The following is a 21,509-nucleotide window of genomic DNA, read 5'->3' on the forward strand; positions in this document are numbered from 1 at the left end:
ATAAAACAGCAATGACCCAGCATCCTGCTTAATAATCTCAAAAAGCAACTTCAGGCTATACATCCTAAGCTACATATATATTATCTCCCAACACTAGCCTCCAACAGCTAATTTCAACAATAATAGCAACACTTAGAGGCAAAAGTAGAGGATAAATTTTTGTTTGATTGAGGTGTAGTGGGTGTGGGTTTTTTATTCTTTTTTGGTTGGCTTGGGGTTTTGCTTTTTTATTTGTTTTAAACAAAACATTGGTAGCTTCAACCCATGTGAACAAAGACAGATATTCTGTGCTTTAAAGACTATCCCATCTACAGCCCACTTTCAGCAGAAATGTAAAAGATTTTAACAACTCTGAACACAATATCATGGATAGATATTTAGAGGCCTCACAGGGAGAAAGAAAATTCCATTAGAGGAGAATGATGAAGCTCAAATGCCTACATTAATTTTACAGATAGAAAATGCTACTTTCCATTATCATCTTTGACATCTTAATTTGTCAGTGAAATCCCTACACACTCACTGCAACATCAATCATGAAGTTCTCTGCAACAAACATGTCTATTCATGTGAAGCTAGAACAAAAAAAAAAAGATGGTCAGGCAATATAATTTCATTATTCAACACCTTAGCCATCATAATGGAAACATAGAATTATTTTTTGTCTGGAACAATTAATCCTGAGTGGGGTTTTATCTCATATTATACTTCTAATACCCTGTTTTTCTCCTAAAACTGGATCAATATCAAAGTGGAAGTTTCTGGTAGAAATTAATAATTCCCCCCAGGCTATCCTCCAGAAAAGGAAAAAAAAAAAAGATACGCAAAGCATAAAGCAGCAAAGGACGTCTGCATCTTCCCAGTCACACAAAGACCTTGTAGTATTTTAAAACACTAATGGAAAGAGACAAGACATCCACACATAGCTCAAGCTTACTGTGTAAGCAAATTTCTGAATCTGTACTACCTTCTTTCTTCTGTTAGAATCTATACACTCATACGGAATGTTACAAAAATTTGCTCTACTCAAAACCCAAGATAGCTGCATTTTTAAAATGCCTATTCCTACCATTTATCCTGTCCTTGTTGATCAGGCTTGTGTTTTGCTGCTGCCTCTGAACCAAAGAAACAATCACTATGACTCCAGAACATTTCTGAATTCACCAGACCACTTTGTTTCTATGGTCGAATTATAAGAAACCCTGAAAGCAGCCAGAAGCGTTAGAAGGAACTCCAAGAGAGATGAGTTTTCTGGGAGAAGCTTCCAATTCAAGCTGACCTAACTGACAAAGGACAGCTAAACAGTTAACAAGATGAACTAATGATGCCAGAGGGAATGTTTTTCAATGAAAATAAAACATAGAACATCAACATCTTTCCACATAATAAAATATTCCTGCTTTATATTGTAGAAATAATAAAAAATCCACTGAAAATTGTCTCCAAACAAAAGAAGTTATCTGTCACAATCATCCTTGTCACATGTTGATAGAAACGTACTGCAAATTCGAGCCTAGATCACTAAACTGATGCTTCTAGAAATTTTAAGACAAAAATGTAGGCAATGTCTCTGAAAACAGGGCAACTGGAATATCACATTGGAAATCACAGTTTTTCAGAAACTACCAACATCATCTTGCAGGAACACCGTGGTTGGTTACTGCCCAGCACATAAACCACATTAACCACTATTTCAGCATGTCTTTACTTTTTTCAATCACAAGGCTGATTTATGTTCACCAAATGATGCAGCAATTGCTTTACCAGTTCCATAAACACAAAAACCTCTCTACATTCTCAAAAGCTGTCTGATATTGATGTGCAACCATTCATTCCACTATGAAAGCAAGTATTTTCTTAATACTACAGTCTGTATTTGGGACTTGTAAAACTTGTAAATATTAAAAAGGAAAAAAAAAAGAAAAAAGAAAGAAAGGGTTAACACAGGAATTTCAAATTTCCATTTTTTTTCTTTCTTTAACAGGACTCTAAGACTCAAGTTCGTTTTCTAAACTACTTAATCTAAATGAAAGGTTAGAGTTTTTATTACTAAACATCAGTAAGCTCTCAAAACACACTGAACTTAAGGAATGCAATATCATAGAATCATAGAATGGTTTGGGTTGGGAGGGACCTTAAAGCCTATCCAGTTCCAACCCCACCATGCCGCAAGCAGGGACACCTCCCACCAGACCAGGTTACCCAAGGCCCATCCAACCTGGCCCTGAACACCTCCAGGGATGGGGCAGCCACAGCTTCCCTGGGCAACCTGTGCCAGTGCCTCACCACCCTCATTGGGAAGAATTTCTTCCTAATGTCTAATCTAAATCTTCCCCCCTCCGATGTAGCCGTCCCTCTCATCCAATACTACATGCCCTTCTAAAAACCCAGTTTTCCTGTACCCCACCTACCCTTCAGGTACTGGAAGGTCGCTATAAGTTCTCCCCAGAGCCTTCTTTCCTCCAGGCTGCACAACCCCAACTCTCTCATCCTGTCCTCATAGCAGAGGTGCACCAGCCCACTGATCACCTTTGTAGCACTCCTCTAGACCCATTCCAACAGTTCCATATCCTTATTATGCTGGGGATTCCAGAACTGGACACAGTACTCCAGGTGGGGTCTGACAAGACTGAAGTTGAGGGGCAGAATCCCCTCCCTCACCCTGCTGGCCACGCTTCTTTTGATACAGCCCAGGATACAGTTGGACTTCAGGGCTGCAAGTGCACATTGCCACCTCATGTCAAGCTTCTCATCAATCAGCACCCCCAAGGTCTTCTCTGCAGGGCTGCTCTCAATCACAGCGTCCCGCATCGTGTACTGAAACCACAAACTGACCCAGGTGTAGGACCTTGCACTTGGCCTTGCTGAACCTCATAAAGTTCACAAAGGTCCACTTCTTCAACTTGTCCGGGTCCTTCTGGATGACAACCCGTCCTTTGGGTACATAACACCACACCACACTAAAAATAGCTGCATTTTTAAAAATACATCGCTAATGGGAATACTGGGTCTTTTTTGAAAACAAAGACAAATAAGCAGATTCCTCAGTAAATATCTTGCCTGTTTCTCAGTTATTCTGCTATTTTGAAAATATTTGCTGTCCACTTTCTAAATCTTACCCTTGTTATTCTTTGGTTATCTTCTCCAGGAAGAAGAAAAATTTACTTACAAAAATGGGTGCACTATTGGAAAAGTGCTGTTAAAATTTCCAAATTAAAATACAAACATTTTGTCTTTCATTCAATTTCAGTCCACATACAGAGTCACCTTATAAACTGGACTGCCAGATTCAAGCATAGTTGGTATACAAAGATAAACCTTCAGCATTTCTATGTCATAAGTGCTGAGTTTTATCTTATCAGTTGCTCACCCAATCTCCCTACCTATCTCCACAGACAAAATCTGTTTTCATCCACTAGCTGTTCTCAGACCAGTTTCTCTAGTCCAAAGAAGTAACGAGCTAATTTTTACAATCAACACAAGCACTATCATCTTCAAATTATTCTGTTCTTATGGATTATGCATAATGATAGCTGTTAAAACTTCTTTGAACTAAAAAATGTACTATGAGTAAAACAAATGAAAAAAGTAATGGCAATCACACTTCTTCTACATAAGATTAAAATCTAAGGAGGCAGATTTTTCAGAATTTTAGAAATTAAGCACCTCAGAGAACTGCTAACTTTAGGAAAATGTTGATGATTATGTTCTGTTCTTTTGGGGGAAAAAACTGATCAGGAAACTAATTTTATTACCTAGAGTTATTGAAAAGGAAACAGCTTAACTTCTTTCAAATTTATATTATAATTTGATAAAGGATAATGCCTCTTAGTTCTATTTCTTGTTTTATTTTTAATCCAAGACTGTATAAAGCTTCCAAAGTTAATTGAGCATGAATCAGAGTGTAAATGTTCATCTATCTTTGCCGCCAAATTTAGAGATCTTATTCAGTTTTCACAGTTTCTCTAAAAGCACAACCCCCCAAGCATACCTAAGGACATAATAAGTGCAAGTAAAGACTTTTCCTACAGTATTGTTTTAGCTATGACCATCAACATACATGTGCAAAGAAAAAAAAATTGTTGCTTTATTGGAAAACACAGCATATAAATCTTTACCTGCAGCTCTGTAAAGTATTTTAGGTTCAAAGAATATGCATGGATTTTTGTCCTCTATGCATGACAGCAGCAGTCCTTTGGCCTGAAGAGGACTCCTTGGAATAACAATCTGTAAAAATATTTTTTAAATAGCTTATTTAAACTGCAACACTGCTACAAACTTCTTCAATTAATATAAAAAAAAAACCCAAGCAATTATTTGCTCTAAACCAAACTATGTACAAATTGAGCAGTTTTTACAAAGAGAATTAACATCAGTACTACGTTACTAACATACACTATAAATTTTGAATTTTATTTTGTTCATTCTTGACGCTTCAATAGTTCCCCTCTATACCATAATTTAAATAATAATGGAATCCACTCCGATAAGGTAGAAGTAATGCATGAACAATAACATTTTGAGATAGAAGGAATAGAAGAAACTCAGTCAAGTTGAAAATTAATAAATTTTAAATGTTAGTTTAGTAAAATCAACATAGATGTATGACAAAAACATTCAGCTGAGTGATCCTCAGTTGCTTCGGTAAAGATTCATCAAAGCAGGACTGGAAGGTATTCAGACTTAGTCCAGTAAGTTTTGAAAACTAAAAAAGGAAATAACTATATAAAGTTGACTTCCTTTACTTATGGTGGAAGCCTGAAATTTGTTCATATTGGAATGGACAGACACCAAAAAATACCCAGAATTACTATCAAGCAAAGAGAACACTAAGCAAGGCCTCCAGATGTAATCTGAATACTTGGAAAGAAAATGTATAATTGATTTGACAACAGAAGAGTTCAGTTTAAATGAAAATGGAACCCAAGAGCTCAATTCCCTCAAATCAGAAGGACCAGCTAATTTACATCCACAAGATCTCAAAGAGCGGGCACATGCAGCGTGAAGTCTAGTAGCAAACATTTTTATAGCTGTGAGGTCAGAAATGGCACCCTCTGACTGAAAACAATAGTTGTAGCACTTCTTTAAAAAAATAAATCCATGTAATCCAACATGTTAACTTATTGCCTCCAGGAACTTCCAAGACTTCAAGATATTTTTCCAGAGTAAAAACATTTAATTATATAAAAGTAATAGAAAAGAATAGAAAAGAATCAAAAGACAACCTAAATCTGCTATCACATGAAATTAACTTAATAAATGATTTTGCTAAATAAGAAGCAGTCTATTAATGTTTCACTACGCATTTGTTAACAGACACATGGGAAATTACCCAGTTGACAGATGTTACTAATGCAGCTCCTTAGCTTAGTTCATTTTTAGGACAGATTTTATTCTCCTTATTCATTTATGAAGTTAGGTCAGACCACAGTAATACAAACTATCCAAGAGCTGCGAACCACTACAGAGGATGCTACCAAAAAGACCCAGTTCACATTGAGGACCTGACTGACAAAAGTAAAAGGAAACTGAACAATACATACTGAAGTGCCACAAATTTAAGGAATACATTTTTATTATAAATTTAGAACTCAGCAGCAGAAATTCAGATGTGAATTTATTATCTCCTCAAAGGATGACTAGGGCACCATGCAGTACAGCCCTAAAAAAAGCATAATAGTACACCCCAGTGCCATTATGAAAGTCACTGCTAGAAAATCAGCTGGAAAATTTCATGCCATTATCAACTGTTTTGAAAGAAAATTAATGAAACAGATGCCAAAAGCACTTCATAAATTGTTAATGTCTCTGTGATAGTTTGATTTGTTTAGTCCAACAGAACAAAAATGAAATATGAAAGTGAAGATGAAGGATAGGCATTAAATACACAAGTAAGGCAGGAACATCTTTAGGCTGGAAATGAAAAGAAAGGTTCTAGCTGTCATCGCAAATATTCTGGAGCAGCCTTAGAATGGAACAAGAGTCAATACAGTAATTTTGGAAGACAATCTGATCCATTAAGCCATACATTCTCACAACAGCAGATAAAAGATGTAACTACCTAGCAATGACCTCATCACCTCAACAAGCCTTGTTTTAAGCACTAAAGATTCCAGTCCTTCCCCTGAACAGCTGAAGTTGTGCAAACTGTTTTCACTTGGCAAACCCACCCTCACCTTGCACATCAGAAAATCACAAAACAAAAATCTTAAGTCACAAGCCTGCCACAGAGTTTAATAAGAGGGAAATTTTGAAAACCATTCTCCCCAAAGATCAATCCTACCCTTCCCAGCTTGTAATACACAGCCTTTCCTCCTGTAATTTGGAGAAAATATGCATAGATATGGTACTTCTGCAAGTGCATCTGAACCACAAGTTCATCTGCATTTCTGGATTCATATGCTAAGGGCTGAGTTTGGGTTCATTTAAAAAAACGACCTGCAAAATTGAAGATAAAGCCTTACACATTATTAACTTATTGATGACCAGCTTTGCAAACCTATTGAAGGAAAAGCATTGTTTACACAAAGATACAAAATTCAAAAGATAGAGTCTAAAATACTTCTCAGTGAAGCAAAATATAGTACATTGTTCCTTCAGTTCCACAGAACTAAACATGCCCTTTACCTTAACTGAAAGCTGTTAGTGGTAGCAACCAATTTTAGCATTCTACCCAAGCAAAAGTGAAAGAAAGAACTGATATGAGAAAAAAGAAATGAAATTATCTGGTAGGATTAATTAAAATTTTGACTTATTAACTTTTTCAGAAGACTAAGCACAGTAGTATTAAGTTGTTATGAATAAGAAAGAGTTTTAATCACTAGAGTGGGCGACTAAATCTCAACACTTCATTCAATATATAAAGATTTGAGACTGACCAGCAATATGGGCATAGATTAGTTAGATCTGGCATCAGTATCTTTTCGATGTAAGTTATCTTATGTTTCCACATGATAATAAACTACTCCAGTTTTTAAACAAGTTCAAGGAAACATTTTATTCAACTACCTGTCAAAAAGACTTTCTAGATTGCTTTTGTCTTTATGAGCAAATATTTTCAAGTTCAGAACAAGAACACCTCAAAGATCATCAAGAACACCCAAAGACAAAAATGCATTCTACTTCTCAAATACCATGAAATAAATGTGAATAATATAAGGAGGAGGGGGACTAAGTAAAGAGAAACAAGTAGGATGAATGGCTATGGCCTCCCTGTAAATGAGTGATCTCTGAAGTTTTAAAACACAAAAACTGTATATGGAAAACAGTTTAAACAGAGACGTATGTTCATGTTTATTCAGCATACAAATCTCAGCTTCAGAGGATGCCACCATCTCACGCAGAAAGCTTGGCTAAAATTGTCTTTCACTGAATCACAGAACAGTTGAGGTAGGCAAGGACCTCTAACCTCCCTGCTCAAGCAGAGACACCTAGAGCTGGCTGCCCAGGACCATGTGGAGACAACTTCTGAATACCTCCAGGGATGGAAACTCCACAGCCTCCATGAGCAAACTGTGTTAAGTGCTTCCTTATGTTCTGACAGAACCTCTTGTTTTAGCTTGTGCCCACTGCGAGTCACTGTCATTTATATAAATTAATTCAATAATGCACTTAAGAAGACAGATGCAGAAGGAAAAAAAACCAAACACACAAAATTACTATATATTACTGGTTTTAGTTTCTGCTGTAATGAACACAGAAGAGAGATAAAATTTATGGTTTTAGTGCAAAAAGCACACAAATACAAAATGCTATGTCTACTTAAAACAGCTCCAATAATGGCTATAAATTCTCAAACTCAACACAGCTTAACTTTTATAATTTGAAAACTTCTGGAAGAGTTTTTAAAGAACATATTCAGGTTTTTCGTTCCAGATTTTGACTTCCATTCTTCTTCCACTGCCTGCACCAAATTTATTGTTAATTAAGTTCATTAAAAACAAACAAACAAAAAATAATCTTCGTAAAATAAAAGTTACTGTACCTTTATTCCTGGACAGTGAGCAAAAAAAGCTTCTGGACTTTGAGAGTGATACAGTGCACCATGACCCACACAGCCCCAAGGGGCTCTGATGGTGAGGTTTCCACAATTAAACAGATCTCCAGAGCGGTAGCGATACTTTGCTGCTTCATTAACAATCTGGGAAGATATATAAACAAATATAACATTCAGTCCAATACCTTTAGTTATGTGTCATTAAGCCTCTACAATACATAAGATGTAACTGCATCACCTGTACTGTGCATGGGATTCCAAGGATCAAATTAGAAGCAAAGGAATCCTGTGAGTCAGTGGAAGGACAAATATTTCCCCAGGAAAATGAAGCAATAATTTAATCTTTTAAAGTTAGATGTCTAGGCTTCAGGAGCAGCCATAAACCCAGTTGTTTTCCCATTCTCATGCTGCCAGTCAGGCCAGTTCAAAACTGTAGTTTGCCCTGTGTACACATGGCTGGCTGCAGCAGCACAGAGAAGCGAGAGCTGGTGTTGGAAAGAACAGCTGAGGAATTTAAGGCTGCTGAAGCCAACACAGCCGCAAAACCAAAAATTAAAACAAGCAAAGAAACATTTGCTTCAAACTACATCTTTAATTTCCATTATTTAATCAGTCTTCAAATTGGCCTTGGTACCTTCCTGTTTTCTTAAAGCATACATAAATATTAGTGATTCAGCTGTGGATACATTTGCAAAAATTGCATATTCAAACCAAGAATTAACGCTAACAGAAGAGTAATTCAAACACAAGATTTTATTTTACTTCTCTCAAATATATTAGTACCTGATCAAATGCTGGAAAAATGTAATCTGCAAACTGAATTTCTGCAATGGCTGTAGCACCTGCAACAGCAACTCCAATACCAAAGCCAACAATTCCTTGTTCACACAAGGGGGTGTTGAAAACTCTATCTTTACCTATAAGCAAAAAAAAAAAGAAGGAAACACAATTCATTTAACATGCCATCTCAAAGTGGAAAACTCAGACCTGGAAATATTCTCCTGCAATTAAGCATATGGGTCTTTAAATGGGCTTTTATTTAGGTGTAGCAACAACAAACATCCATTACAGGTAAAAATACTTTCACTTTAATCTGTAACAATTCAGAGGAAGACAAGGAGAAACAAAAGGCAAGACAAGAACAGTTTCTGTAACCTCACAAATGTTGTTCTTACTTTAAGGAAAATATTTTGTTCTGATGTATGTAGAGATAAGCAGGGACAGAACTCACAGTTACATGGGAGAGGTAAAGAATACTTACAAGAATAAAAAACTGTCCATGATCAAGGGTTCTCTATGAAAGCACCTGTATGAAAGTATATTGCCTTTTCCCCACACTGCCTGTAAACAGTGCCAAGTCTTACCAGCCTTCCTTTGTAAGGTAAGGCTGTGCTCCCTAAAGAATTTGATTTGGCTCCAAGGCAAGAGAAAAAAAAAGCTCTTCCTGTTTGTTGGAAGAAAAAGAGTGGAAATCAAATACTTTGGGGGTTGTGTCTTCCCTGTGGGAGTACAATGCGGTCATTTTAGCCCTGACATACTTCATGCCACAGTCATTTCAGATTCCAAATGTGCATCAGTCTAAGATGGTTGAAGACCAAAATTATTCAGTCCCTGAAATTAGAAACAAGAAGGATGGGGAGGGAGATGTCACACCATTACAATATTCTCTATAAGACATATGTATAACATTTGCCAATGATACTGCACTCCTGCAGTGGATCAACAGAACCTATTTATGCTAATAAATTTTCCTTTTAGAGCCCTAGGAAACAGGCTCCTGTAGGAATGCATCATGCATGAATATGCCAAAACTTCAAACTGGATGTAAAAAAAACTAGCATGGTGCACACCAGTGGCTATGAAATACATTAAATGATAATTAAATAACCAACAAATAAATAACTAATAAATGAAAGACCAAACTAATCAACTAATAATTAGGAAAGTCTTAACTATGAAGACTTCTAATTTCAACCAATGCAAGTTAATAAACTAGGAAAAAGGAAGCTAAAAAGTTTTAGAACTAGAACCATTACCCACAACTGTATTTTTGATGTACTAAAGGAAGGCATGTTTTACAAATCTTTTAAGTACAAGACTTTCATCGCCACACATCACCCAGCACAGCATTGCTACTGCTTGTACTCTGTCCATGTGCTTTACCTGGTTTTGAGTTTCACTCTTCAAGGGTTACCTTGTTGTGGGCTGGTTTTTTGGTTGGGGGTGAGGGTAGGGGTATTCTTTTGGGGGCATTTATATATATATATATATATCAGTAATTAAGTTTTGTCTTTCCCTCTCACCTTCCTCTTTGCCACTTCCACCAGAAACATGAGTAAGACACCATCCATTTAAGGCGGGTAAAAAAAGAAATGCCATTGAATGACACTGCAACATTGGTGTTATCAGTGAGGCTACATATCTCAAGTCCAAAGGGACATCATACTGCAAGACACTCCATGGTTTTGCATGAGACAAAATATTTTCAAATACCTTAAAAATATCTGTTTTGAGAGGAAACACTATTTTCTCAAATTACTTATTCAAAACTTCTATGACTGCTACTCTTTTCTTATAAGTCAGTGTTTGAAACAAAAACGCCTGTGACTTACATTACTTTTAAGATACATGCACACTGGACTGCTTCTTGCATAGAAACAGATTTCCAAGAAACTTTTTTAAATTCTTATGTCTTAGAAGTCTGGAAATAAAAATGTTACAGCAGTTAGCTCAGTAATTAGAACTGAATTCCAGATTAATAAATTCATTACATAGCTTTTGAAAGAAAATGAGGCTTTGTGGTCTGGATGTCAAACACATGCAACATCGCTCTGATCAACTCTGAATCACTTTGCAGATCAGAGAACATTTCACAAGTAGAAAAACTTGCTAGCTCTCATTTCCAATGTACAGGAACAAGCTAGTCTCAACAATTTCCAGATGTGGGTCATCTGCATTTTGTTTCATATCTCCTGGAAGGAAAATAATATCTGCAGGTACTGTGCTCAAAAGTTGTTCAGAACGAAAATGGCGGTGGAAGCCAGAATGGCAGTAGCTTTGTAGCGTTGCCATTTACTATTGCTTTGCATTTATTCTACCAGTGTGCTGCAGTAACGCTACTAGTTTGTGTATTTCTGTTCTTTCTTTACTAATACTACCAATGTGTCTGGCAATGACACTACCTAAAAACAGCCCCAATCCTGAAAGAGTTTCATTTCAAGTAAATAATACAGAATGCTTTGGGAAACCTAGAACTGGGAACAGTTCCCACTGGACTGGAGGCTGGCTGATGTTGTGCCCATCTACAAAAAGGGCCGCAGGGAGGACCCAGGGAACTACAGGCCTGTCAGTCTGACCTCAGTGCCAGGGAAAGTCATGGAGCAGGTGATGTTGAGTGCTATCATGAAGCACATGCAAGAGAACCGGGTGATCAGGCCCAGTCAACATGGGTTCACAAAAGGCAGGTCTTGCCAGACTAACCTGATCGCCTGCTATGACAAAGTGACTCGGCTGCTGGACGAGGGGAAGGCTGTGGATGTATCTTCCTGGACTTCAGCAAAGCCTTTGACACAGTTTCTCACAGCGTTCTGCTTGAGAAACTGTCAGCCTCTGGCCTGGACAGGCGCACACTCTCCTGGGTGGAAAACTGGTTGGCTGGCCGGGCCCAGAGAGTGGTGGGAAATGGTGTGAAATCCAGCTGGAGGCCAGTGACAAGTGGGGTTCCCCAGGGCTCAGTGCTGGGCCCAGCCCTGTTCAATGTCTTCATCAATGACCTGGATGAAGGCATCGAGTGCACCCTTAGCAAGTTTGCGGACGACACTAAGCTGGGTGGAAGTGTCGATCTGCTGGAGGGTCGGGAGGCTCTGCAAAGGGATCTGAACAGGCTGGACTGCTGGGCAGAGTCCAATGGCATGAGGTTTAACAAGGCCAAATGCCGGGTCCTGCACTTGGGGCACAACAACCCTGTGCAGCTACAGACTAGGAGAAGTCTGTCTAGAAAGCTGCCTGGAGGAGAGGGACCTGGGGGTGTTGGTTGACAGCGACTGAACATGAGCCAGCAGTGTGCCCAGGTGGCCAAGAAGGCCAATGGCATCTTGGCCTGGATCAGAAACGGTGTGACCAGCAGGTCCAGGGAGGTTATCCTCCCTCTGTACTCGGCACTGGTGAGACTGCACCTCAAATCCTGTGTTCAGTTCTGGGCCCCTCACCACAAGAAGGATGTTGAGGCTCTGGAGCGAGTCCAGAGAAGAGCAACAAAGCTGGTGAAGGGGCTGGAGAACAGGCCTTATGAGGAGCAGCTGAGAGAGCTGGGGTTGTTTAGCCTGGAGAAGAGGAGGCTGAGGGGAGACCTCATTGCTCTCTACAACTACCTGAAAGGAGGTTGTAGAGAGGAGGGTGCTGGCCTCGTCTCCCAAGTGACAGGGGGCAGGACAAGAGGGAATGGCCTCAAGCTCTGCCAGGGGAGATTTAGGCTGGACATTAGGAAAAAATTTTTCACAGAAAGGGTCATTGTGCACTGGAACAGGCTGCCCAGGGAGGTGGTTGAGTCCCCTTCCCTGGAGGTGTTTAAGGCACGGGTGGACGAGGTGCTAAGGGGCATGGTTTAGTGTTTGATAGGAATGGTTGGACTCGATGATCCGGTGGGTCTCTTCCAACCTGGTGATTCTATGATTCTATGATATACATTGTCTTCATTGTCCTCATAATTAAGTTGTACTCAACTTCTGACAAACATCAGTTGTGTTTGGGTTTTACTCCCAAGAATTTACAAAAATCAGTTCCAAAAGCTTGACACGGGAATTGTCTTCCCTTAAGAGCTGACAAAAGGGGAAGATTTCAGTCACAGCAGTATCATGCTTCTCCTGTGCAGAACAAAAAATCTCTGGCTTTCATGGCTATTTAGTCCATTTCTACTGAGCAAATAGATAAGTAAACTAATCCATATAAAGGAGAAGGAAAATAATGCCACATAAGGATGAAAGAACCTCTAGAAGAAGGAGAATGTCATATTCACAGTATACACACCTAGGGAGCATGTATACTGTGTAAATTGTTCTCATTCCTGACGGTTGGCTGCAATCTCAGTTCCCAAACTATACAGCATCCTTTGGTGTGCTCCCTCCACTGACAGGCATCATAGTCAAGGCAAGAGGAACGTTAACCACCTGTGCTAATAAGCATTTGCCTCAGCCCTTACCAGCATCTGTGGAGGCAAGGAAGCCTTCAGATGCAGTCACAAGAGCTGTCCCTGTACCCATATCCATCTGTAAACTTATAAACAGCTGGCAAACGTCCTCCCTCCTTTTTATTTAATCTAGGGTGCCATGAATTGGACAACTTATTTCTCTTCTCTTTCACCAATTCATTTAAATTTTTAATTTAAAACAGCTCATATTTCAATAAACTAAAAATGTATTAACATTACCAAGACATATCATAATTTCCTACTTCTTAAAAGTCTATGGGTACATCAATACATTTCACTTCATTTGCTTAAATGATAGTTTGATATAGGACGCGACCAGCAAAGAAAACATCACAAAAACAAGGCTACAGAAGAGACTAGAGGGTAGAAATGAAATTCACAGTAAATTTAAACACATAGCTTCGTTATGTTTTAAATCAAAATATTCAACTGACATTCTTCATGTGAATTACTATTCCATTTTAATACATACTGATTTACCCAAATGCATTTAAATCTTCACAGAATCACAGAACCACTAGGTTGGAAAAGACTCACAGGATCATCAAGTCCAACCACTCCTATCAATCATTAAACCGTGCCCCTCAGCACCACATCCACCTGTCTTTTGAACACCTCCAGGGAAGGTGACTCAACCACCTCCCTGGGCAGCCTCTGCCAGTGCCCAATAACCCTTTCTGTGAAAAATTTTTTCCTGATATCCAGTTTGAACCTCCCCTGGTGCAGCTTTAGGCCATTCCCTCTCATCCTGTCCCCTGTCACTTGGGAGAAGAGGCCAGCTCCCTCCTCTCTACAACCTCCTTTCAGGTAGTTGTAGAGAGTTTTGTTAGTTAATTAGTCTTGTTTAAAACTCGACAACATAGCCTACACAGACTAATATCTGAGCAGAACAAATAACTACACCATTGAGAAATGCCTAGAAGTCAGATCACACTAAGATTTTTCAGACTACCTTGGAAGTGCCTTATACATTAGTTCTACCAATAATTTTATACCAACACATAAAAATTGAAATTTATTTGAACAGTCCTGTAAAGTGACCTTTCAACTTATAAAAACTTCAAAATCAATTGTTTAATATCAATTTGTGATAAGTGAATGAATTTAAAAGCATGTTAGATCCACCACACTAGTTTGCCCCTGTACGATTCGGCATTTAAAAGACATCCTAACAAAACTACTGAAATTTTATTGAAATATCAAATATAAGGCAGCATGGTGCTATCAAGGGAGTATGATGAAATGAATTAAGTGAGAATCAATATAAGCCAATGGGAAATACAACAAAAGAGTTAACATGATCAGCTTGAAGCACCTAATTCGGACTTCAAGAAGCAAAGGCATAATCCTGAAATGCTATGGCTTAAAACAGTGAAGAAAAAGCCAGGTAACTGTCACTGAATGAGCTTCATTACTCAGGAATGATTTTGATTTTACGTGTACAACAATAATACTGATCCCTTCTTAAAAGCAAAACCTAAAGCACTTTAATATTCGTTAGATGGGAAAACAAGTCTTGTATAGAGTTTCAAGGGTTGCGTTGTTTGAAGTTTTCCAGTAAAATGTAGCCTTTGAAGATAAAAATACACATTTTACTAGGATGAAACAAATTTATTAATTTCCCCAAACATTAAAATTATATATAGTACGGCATCAACCTCCTATCTTTATTTTACAATATGAAAATCATTACTAAAACAAATATAAATTACTTAAAGAGTCATAATTTAAAGGTATTAAGCCCATGTATTGTTATCTATTTTATTTCACCTTTATTTTTCAAATTCTTTTCAAAATGTGAAACGGAAGGCAACTTTGATAAACAGCCATTCATGTCACCCTTTGCAAACAATTCACTCAGCTGAAATCCAACTCAAGCAGACAAATAACCCAGGGATGCTTTGTTTTTCCATATTTCATTACTGTACAAATGAAGAAATATTTCCTAAAACGTACTCTTCTCCTATTACTGGCGTCAACCACACAGCTCAAAACAAGCTAACACAAACTCCACAAGGTAACTTGTCACTCCAGGTGAAAGCAGCACCTCTCCGTTATCTGAAACCAGGTGCGTCAGCCTCTGAAGAAAGACATTATGCTGGTGTCCACTTCAATTAACCTGCCTGGCTTTATAAACAACTCTAGTTACAGCTATCTGAACAGGTTGGTACCCTTTTCCAATTAGTGAGGGAGGCAATATAGCAAACAGGGCAATAAGAAGAAAGGCTGATTCTTTTCATCTCTCCATTCCCAAAACACAGGAAGATGGTTACATGGCATGTTAGGCAAGTGAATAAATACACTATAAGTGTTGTCTAATGAGGCAAATCAGAAAAGATTAAACACAATAAGGAAAAAGCAGTGTTTGATTAAAAGCAATTTTTAAACAACTACTTCATCCTTCCCTGATCACTGAAATAAAAAAAAAGATTGACTGATTGTGATTTTCAGAACAGTTAAGTACCCCAAACACGTTCAAATTACTACTGACCCTCTGTCTAAGGAGCAACAGCTTTAAGGCAATCTTGCAGTCATCTTCTCATCCTTCAAGAATAAAAAGTTTCATAGCAACCTAACAGAACATGTTTACAGACATATGCAGTCGATTATTGTGCATTAATGTTTTGGCCTGCTTCATCTTTATTTTTTCCAAGCTGTCAGGAAAAAAGTATTTCACATTTCAATATCTCCAATGAAACATGTTCCCATCTTAATTTGACTTCAGAAATCAGATAGTCAAACACTATCAAGTCTCCTGTAACATTAACACACCAAGCTTCCAACTGAGTAATTTCACATTGCTCTAAATGCAGATGTTAGATAGTTTGAGTAGTTTACAGAATACTGCTCATGATTTAGTCAAAGGAGGGTGTTTTGTTTTTAAAATAATTTTACATCAGTTGTATTTAAAAAGGCATCTTAAAAGAAGTCAGCACTGAGTAGTACTAACAATATACTTGGGCAGCAAATTATTTGCCCTCATGATCTCCTTAACTTCCACTTAAAACATCCATTAGAAGTCAAACAGAAGAGTCCAACAAGCTAAATATATTCTGTCCTCAACTGCAACAACCATGGACACACATGGAGAAACAGAGGACCAGAATGAAAAGGAAGTTACAGCAGATTAGCTGCTTTTCTACTCACTGCGGACTTTATGTAGAAAATTCAAATAGAAATGACTGATTTCAAATCAGTCCTGACTTTAAAGGTCTTCTCTAATACTACAATAACTAGGACTTTCATAGATTTACACATATGAAGTCTACTAATTCTATTCCTAAACATACTATAACAATCTATCCAGCATTCAGACTTTCTTAGTCCTATAGTCTCTTTTAAGCATTTTAATGGTGACACTTTTTACCTCCCATTTCTCTGATACTGTGTGAAAGGGGAGGCATCACAGCAAGTAATTTGGTAAATTCATACTTGGCTCTTTTGAAGCTTCTAGTTGAACATGAAACAGTTCTAGCAATTTCTTATCAATCTCAATCAAATTTTTCCACCACTTCTTCTGCAGATATCCTAGTCACAGTTCTTCAGCCTTAAAAAAGCACGTGTGATGGGTATTGTTCCTCTATAGTGAACACCAGTAAAAACACATTAGCTTTCAATCTGAATATACAAACTTCAAATCTATTTGTCCAAAGCAAGCCTTCGCTTTCACAGAGAGGTTTACATCTCAATTTTGAATGCCATGCTATTTAAAAAGTTGCTTTTTCCAAAGCTGCCCATGTTAAAATAGATCATTTTACCTACCTAGCACATGAAAAGTAATTATATTAAATGAAAAGGATTTAATACGCAAGTAGCTTATAACTTATTATAATGAATTTTACCTGCTATATGTAGAATAACACAATTTACAGAATTGAGCTTGATTCCCATCCTGTTCTTCCCCAATTCTGTATCCGACAAGAGTTGCACAGACTGAGCCAAGAACATTTGTGTGTGGCCAGACATCCCCAGCAGGCTTCAAGGACTCAGTCATACCTTTGCCAACTACATGGCAGCCAGGTCTCAGCCCCCATTTAAATCAACGTGAAGTCTTAAGTCAATGCAATGAGTTGAGTCTGTGACAGGAGAAACACACACACAAATATCCACACACACAAAAAAAAAATCACTGTGTATACACAGGCTATACTTTCAAAAGAAGTCCAACATTTAGTTACTTCAAACAAAAGTCATTTGAATTTTCATTAATTAGCAACTATTCCATGGCAGATTGCCATCACTTTTTCCTTAAATATTCCAAAAAGTCATGTTATGGCAATAAGATAAATGAGTTAGTCAAGAAATGGTACTTCAGAAATCTGTGAGTGACCAGGAACAGGGTCAGAATGGAATTTGTATATCCTAAACTAAATTAGCTGCTTCCTCTTCTTCTGCTGCAAAATCCACTCTCACTCTCTATTCTGCAATGAAGGACCCGACTTCTTGTTGTAGACAGAAGTTTTATCAAGGTCAAATGACAGGTAAGTCTCTCTTCTTGGTTTCACCTTGTTTACATTATTCTTAATTAAGCTTCATTGGGGGAAAATAAAAATAAAACACTTGCACAAAAAACTGTATCATTTTGAAGCACACATCACCACAGTATTGCCCAAAGAGAAGGGCACCTGTTCTAACAGGTAACTGGTAAGAACAGGAATTCCTTACAGGTTTATCATTAATTCCACTGACATAACCAACACTTCCGAAGAGCACTTCAAGTAAATTGGAAATTAAAAGAAGCTGAAGGGTAAGTTTTCCTTTTAAGTCTCCCCCCAGTTACTAATTCCAAGGCATTCATAGATATTATAGACATGTATATTTGAGCTAGCGTTGATAGCTCAAAGCATTCTCAATACATCACTCTAATTAGAGACTGTGCATTTTTCTTCAAGAGCTCTGTAGATCTAAACTGTTCTTTCACCTTCTATCCCCCAAGATTCCCTTAAGAAAAAGCATTTTTATTGCATTTTCATTTACCTCACTCTCAAAGACCCTAAACAAGATCAGTCAGGAGAACCACTGAAATACAAGGAAAAGGTTACCATAAATGTGGACCAACATCCTCAGTTATCTACAAATTCTCACAATCTGCATAGTTACTGAATCACAGGTTTGGAAGGAAAGGAAACTCGCTTTCAGTAAAACACAGAAAATTCTTAAAGTTGCTCATAGCATGAACATAACATTAACATAACATTTACTGAACTCCCAAGTTTATAGCCCTCTAGATGAGGTGAAAAAGGAAAATTGGCTTTTCTGGCCATCTCCCCTACCTCAGATTTCCTGTTTGCGACAAACTAGCATCCCACCAAAAGCAAAAGAATAAACCAGAAATATTACAATATATCGTCTAATCATCTCCCTTTTCTCAGGGAAGAAGTTGTAATGGGAGGAGTCAGGAGAGGTTAATGCAAAACTTTGGCGTAGCTTTAAATGCCAGTCGACTTGCATATCATTTAATCTCTCCCCATTGAAAAAGTAGCCAAGCAATAGTGTAAGCAGAGGGAAGATCAGATTCTTTTCAGGTACACAGTGGTAGGTAAAAGAATAATGCAAAAAGGGAAAGTGAATATATAAGAGGAAAAGAAAAACTGTAACAGTACTCAAATTCTGGAATAGGCTGCCCCGAGAGGTTGTACCAGCTCCTTCCTTCAACATATTCAAAACTCACCTGGACAAGACTACAAACAACTTAAACTGGCTCTACATTAAGCACTGGTTTGGACCAGATGACCATCAAGGTCTTCCAACCCTTATTATTCTATGACTCATTAACAGCCCCAAGCAGGGTTACATGCTGACTACCCAAACTTTTTATGTTTGTATCTGTCTCGCTGATGGAAGCATTTCATGATGTTGATAAGATAGTACTGATTCGGCTCCATTATATTCAATAAGCAGCTCACATCAAATTGGCAGATTTGCTCACCAAAATTTCTTTTTTACTTATGACCGTGCCGGTAGCCTACTCCACGCTGAATTCCTTCTGATGACCTGGCTCATGTACCCAGTTTTATCAGCCTGAGGAAGAAAAGCGTGATGCCTAACTGCACCAAGGCATTCAAGTGTTCCTCCAGCTACAACTAATAACATTTGCTGCTCAACCACAGAAAAATGTGCTGAGTGAGAAGCACACTTGCAGAAAAGCATAAAGTTAGACAGATGATAGAATAATTAATTGCTAAAATATACCCCAAAATTTTCATCTCCCAAACACTTCTCTGTGGGTAGAACCAAGGGACAATACATCAGCATTATTTAATCATAGTATCATAGAATTTAAGAGGCTTAGGTCAGTTCCATGCGTTTTCAGACTACCTGACATGACAAAGGGTCCAATGGGAAAATACATAACAGTTACCAAAGCTAAGCATTACAACATGTTAATGAAAATTCTGCTGTCATAGGCTGGGGACACTATCTGGATGACAAATCAGGGAATAAGCAAACACAGGCCAAATACAAGGCACTATCTCCCATACTCCTCAGTATCGGAAGTGTAAAAATAATTTATATTAAATTTGAAAGCATGCTGACTATACCCTAAATTATGAAGCAACTATTCTCAACAAAAAAAGCAAGGATTTAATGCTGCTGAAGGAACTCGGGAACAAAGAGCTATATGACCTTTAATCCACTGTAATGAAAAACATCTTATGAATCTCACTTCTAACCATGCCTGTCCCTTGTTAATGCAAAGCAAGTGCATGAGAAAAGTCAATAAATTGATCTATACTCGGTGCTTCCATATAGGCGTGAAAACTCCTTACCAGGTTTTGAGGATTTAATGTTTCTACAAATTAAAAAGAAAGATTTCTTATAATAAATGACTGCTGTGGTATGTCAGTCTGGTCACTAGGAGATGGCTCTGAATCAAGTTAAATTAAGATTAGCCCACTTCTGTGCTTCTGTTGCAAAGCTGCTTAGACAATTCACTGGACTGGGGTAGTAGTGGTGACGTTTTTGACCCTTCTAGGTTTCTTGAAAATTACTCCCAAGAAAACTCTGAGTGTTTTGCTCCCTGTAATAAAGCCTGCAGCACCTTCTTAAACTGAAGTGGTGATAATTACCACATCCTTACCACCAGCCTCAGAGGCAGAAAAAAGAGCAGACATACTAAGTTAGTTGCACTTGACAAGTACCAATTAAACAGAAGGCATACTGGTCACAGGACTAACCAAGGAAACTGATAATCACTAAATTCCACATAAGAAATATAAATGTGTAAAGACTGGCATCTAAAACAAGGTACACAAACTATGCTTGCAGTCCTGGTATTAATACAGACTGAATACTAGTAATGCTCAATGATTCCATCTTGTGTCTTTAATACATCAAGTTTCATCCTTCTTGACACAATATTACTAAAATCTTGCTTTTAAATGTTTCAAAGTAAGTATTTTTTGAGGTGGAAAATTAAATTTTTATGAAGTTCAGCAGCACATACTTTTTTATCCAACAATGCACCTTGAAATATCTTAAAAATTCCTTAGAACAGCTTTCTTCAGCTTTGTACCGAGTATCAAGTTCTATATTAAAAAGTATATCCCTTATCTAGCCCTCAAACAGATATACAACACATGAAAAGAAACATAATAAATATTATTAAGTCCCAAACAAATAATATATTGTTTTCACACCAGGCATGCTATAAGAATAATTAAAGAAATAAAAAGAAAACTAAAATAAATTCTATTTAGCTATGACAGAGACTGATTTTAAAAATATCCCACAGACAAATAGAGTAAAAAAGATACACTACATTGTAGCAAGTTCTTAAATAACTTTCTTTCTGTAACAGTAAATCTTAAGAAAATAATTAGCTATTTAAGATGAAAATGAACAAAATGTACTATTGTGTAATGAGTCTGGAACACATTCTCCAGATGTTACTGTTATAAAACATTAATACAAATCAGAACAAAATCCAGATCTTGCCAAACTGCTCTGGAAGAACCAGGCAAGCAAGCTGCAGAATTCTCCACTTAAATCCATCCACAAAGAAACAAGGATAACCAAACTCCAGACCACTCCAGTTTTGCTCAATCTATACACAACTAGTCATTTGTTTCATCCCCAGTTTCATTCACGAAGTCAAAATTTCTGAACTACATCATTCCACCATGTGCAATGTTGGGAAGTACCAACACCCACATAAAAGAGGCAGCTAACGATTTCTGTCTATCTGTTTATGTAATAAACATCTAACACTAATTCCCTATGCTAATTCAGACTGGTTTTCTCCTCCCTACAACAGCCTATTGATCTGCATGCAAAAGACCCCATGATTTTTGATAAAAAAGCTCA

General features: G+C 37.6%; 1 protein-coding gene across 1 annotated transcript in view; it reads right to left on the reverse strand.

Moving 5' to 3' along the window:
• Positions 1 to 21,509, reverse strand: part of BCKDHB (branched chain keto acid dehydrogenase E1 subunit beta) — a 136,594-nt gene that overhangs the window by 99,845 nt on the left and 15,240 nt on the right. The window contains exons 4-6 of the mRNA XM_069851314.1: positions 8,780 to 8,913; positions 7,985 to 8,140; positions 4,119 to 4,227 (exon numbers count right to left, since the gene is read on the reverse strand). Of these exons, the coding sequence (XP_069707415.1) occupies positions 4,119 to 4,227; positions 7,985 to 8,140; positions 8,780 to 8,913 (399 nt within the window). The remainder of the gene's footprint in view (positions 1 to 4,118; positions 4,228 to 7,984; positions 8,141 to 8,779; positions 8,914 to 21,509) is intronic.

Source organism: Phaenicophaeus curvirostris, chromosome 2 (genome assembly GCF_032191515.1).
Source record: "Phaenicophaeus curvirostris isolate KB17595 chromosome 2, BPBGC_Pcur_1.0, whole genome shotgun sequence".
Lineage (NCBI taxonomy): Eukaryota > Metazoa > Chordata > Aves > Cuculiformes > Cuculidae > Phaenicophaeus > Phaenicophaeus curvirostris.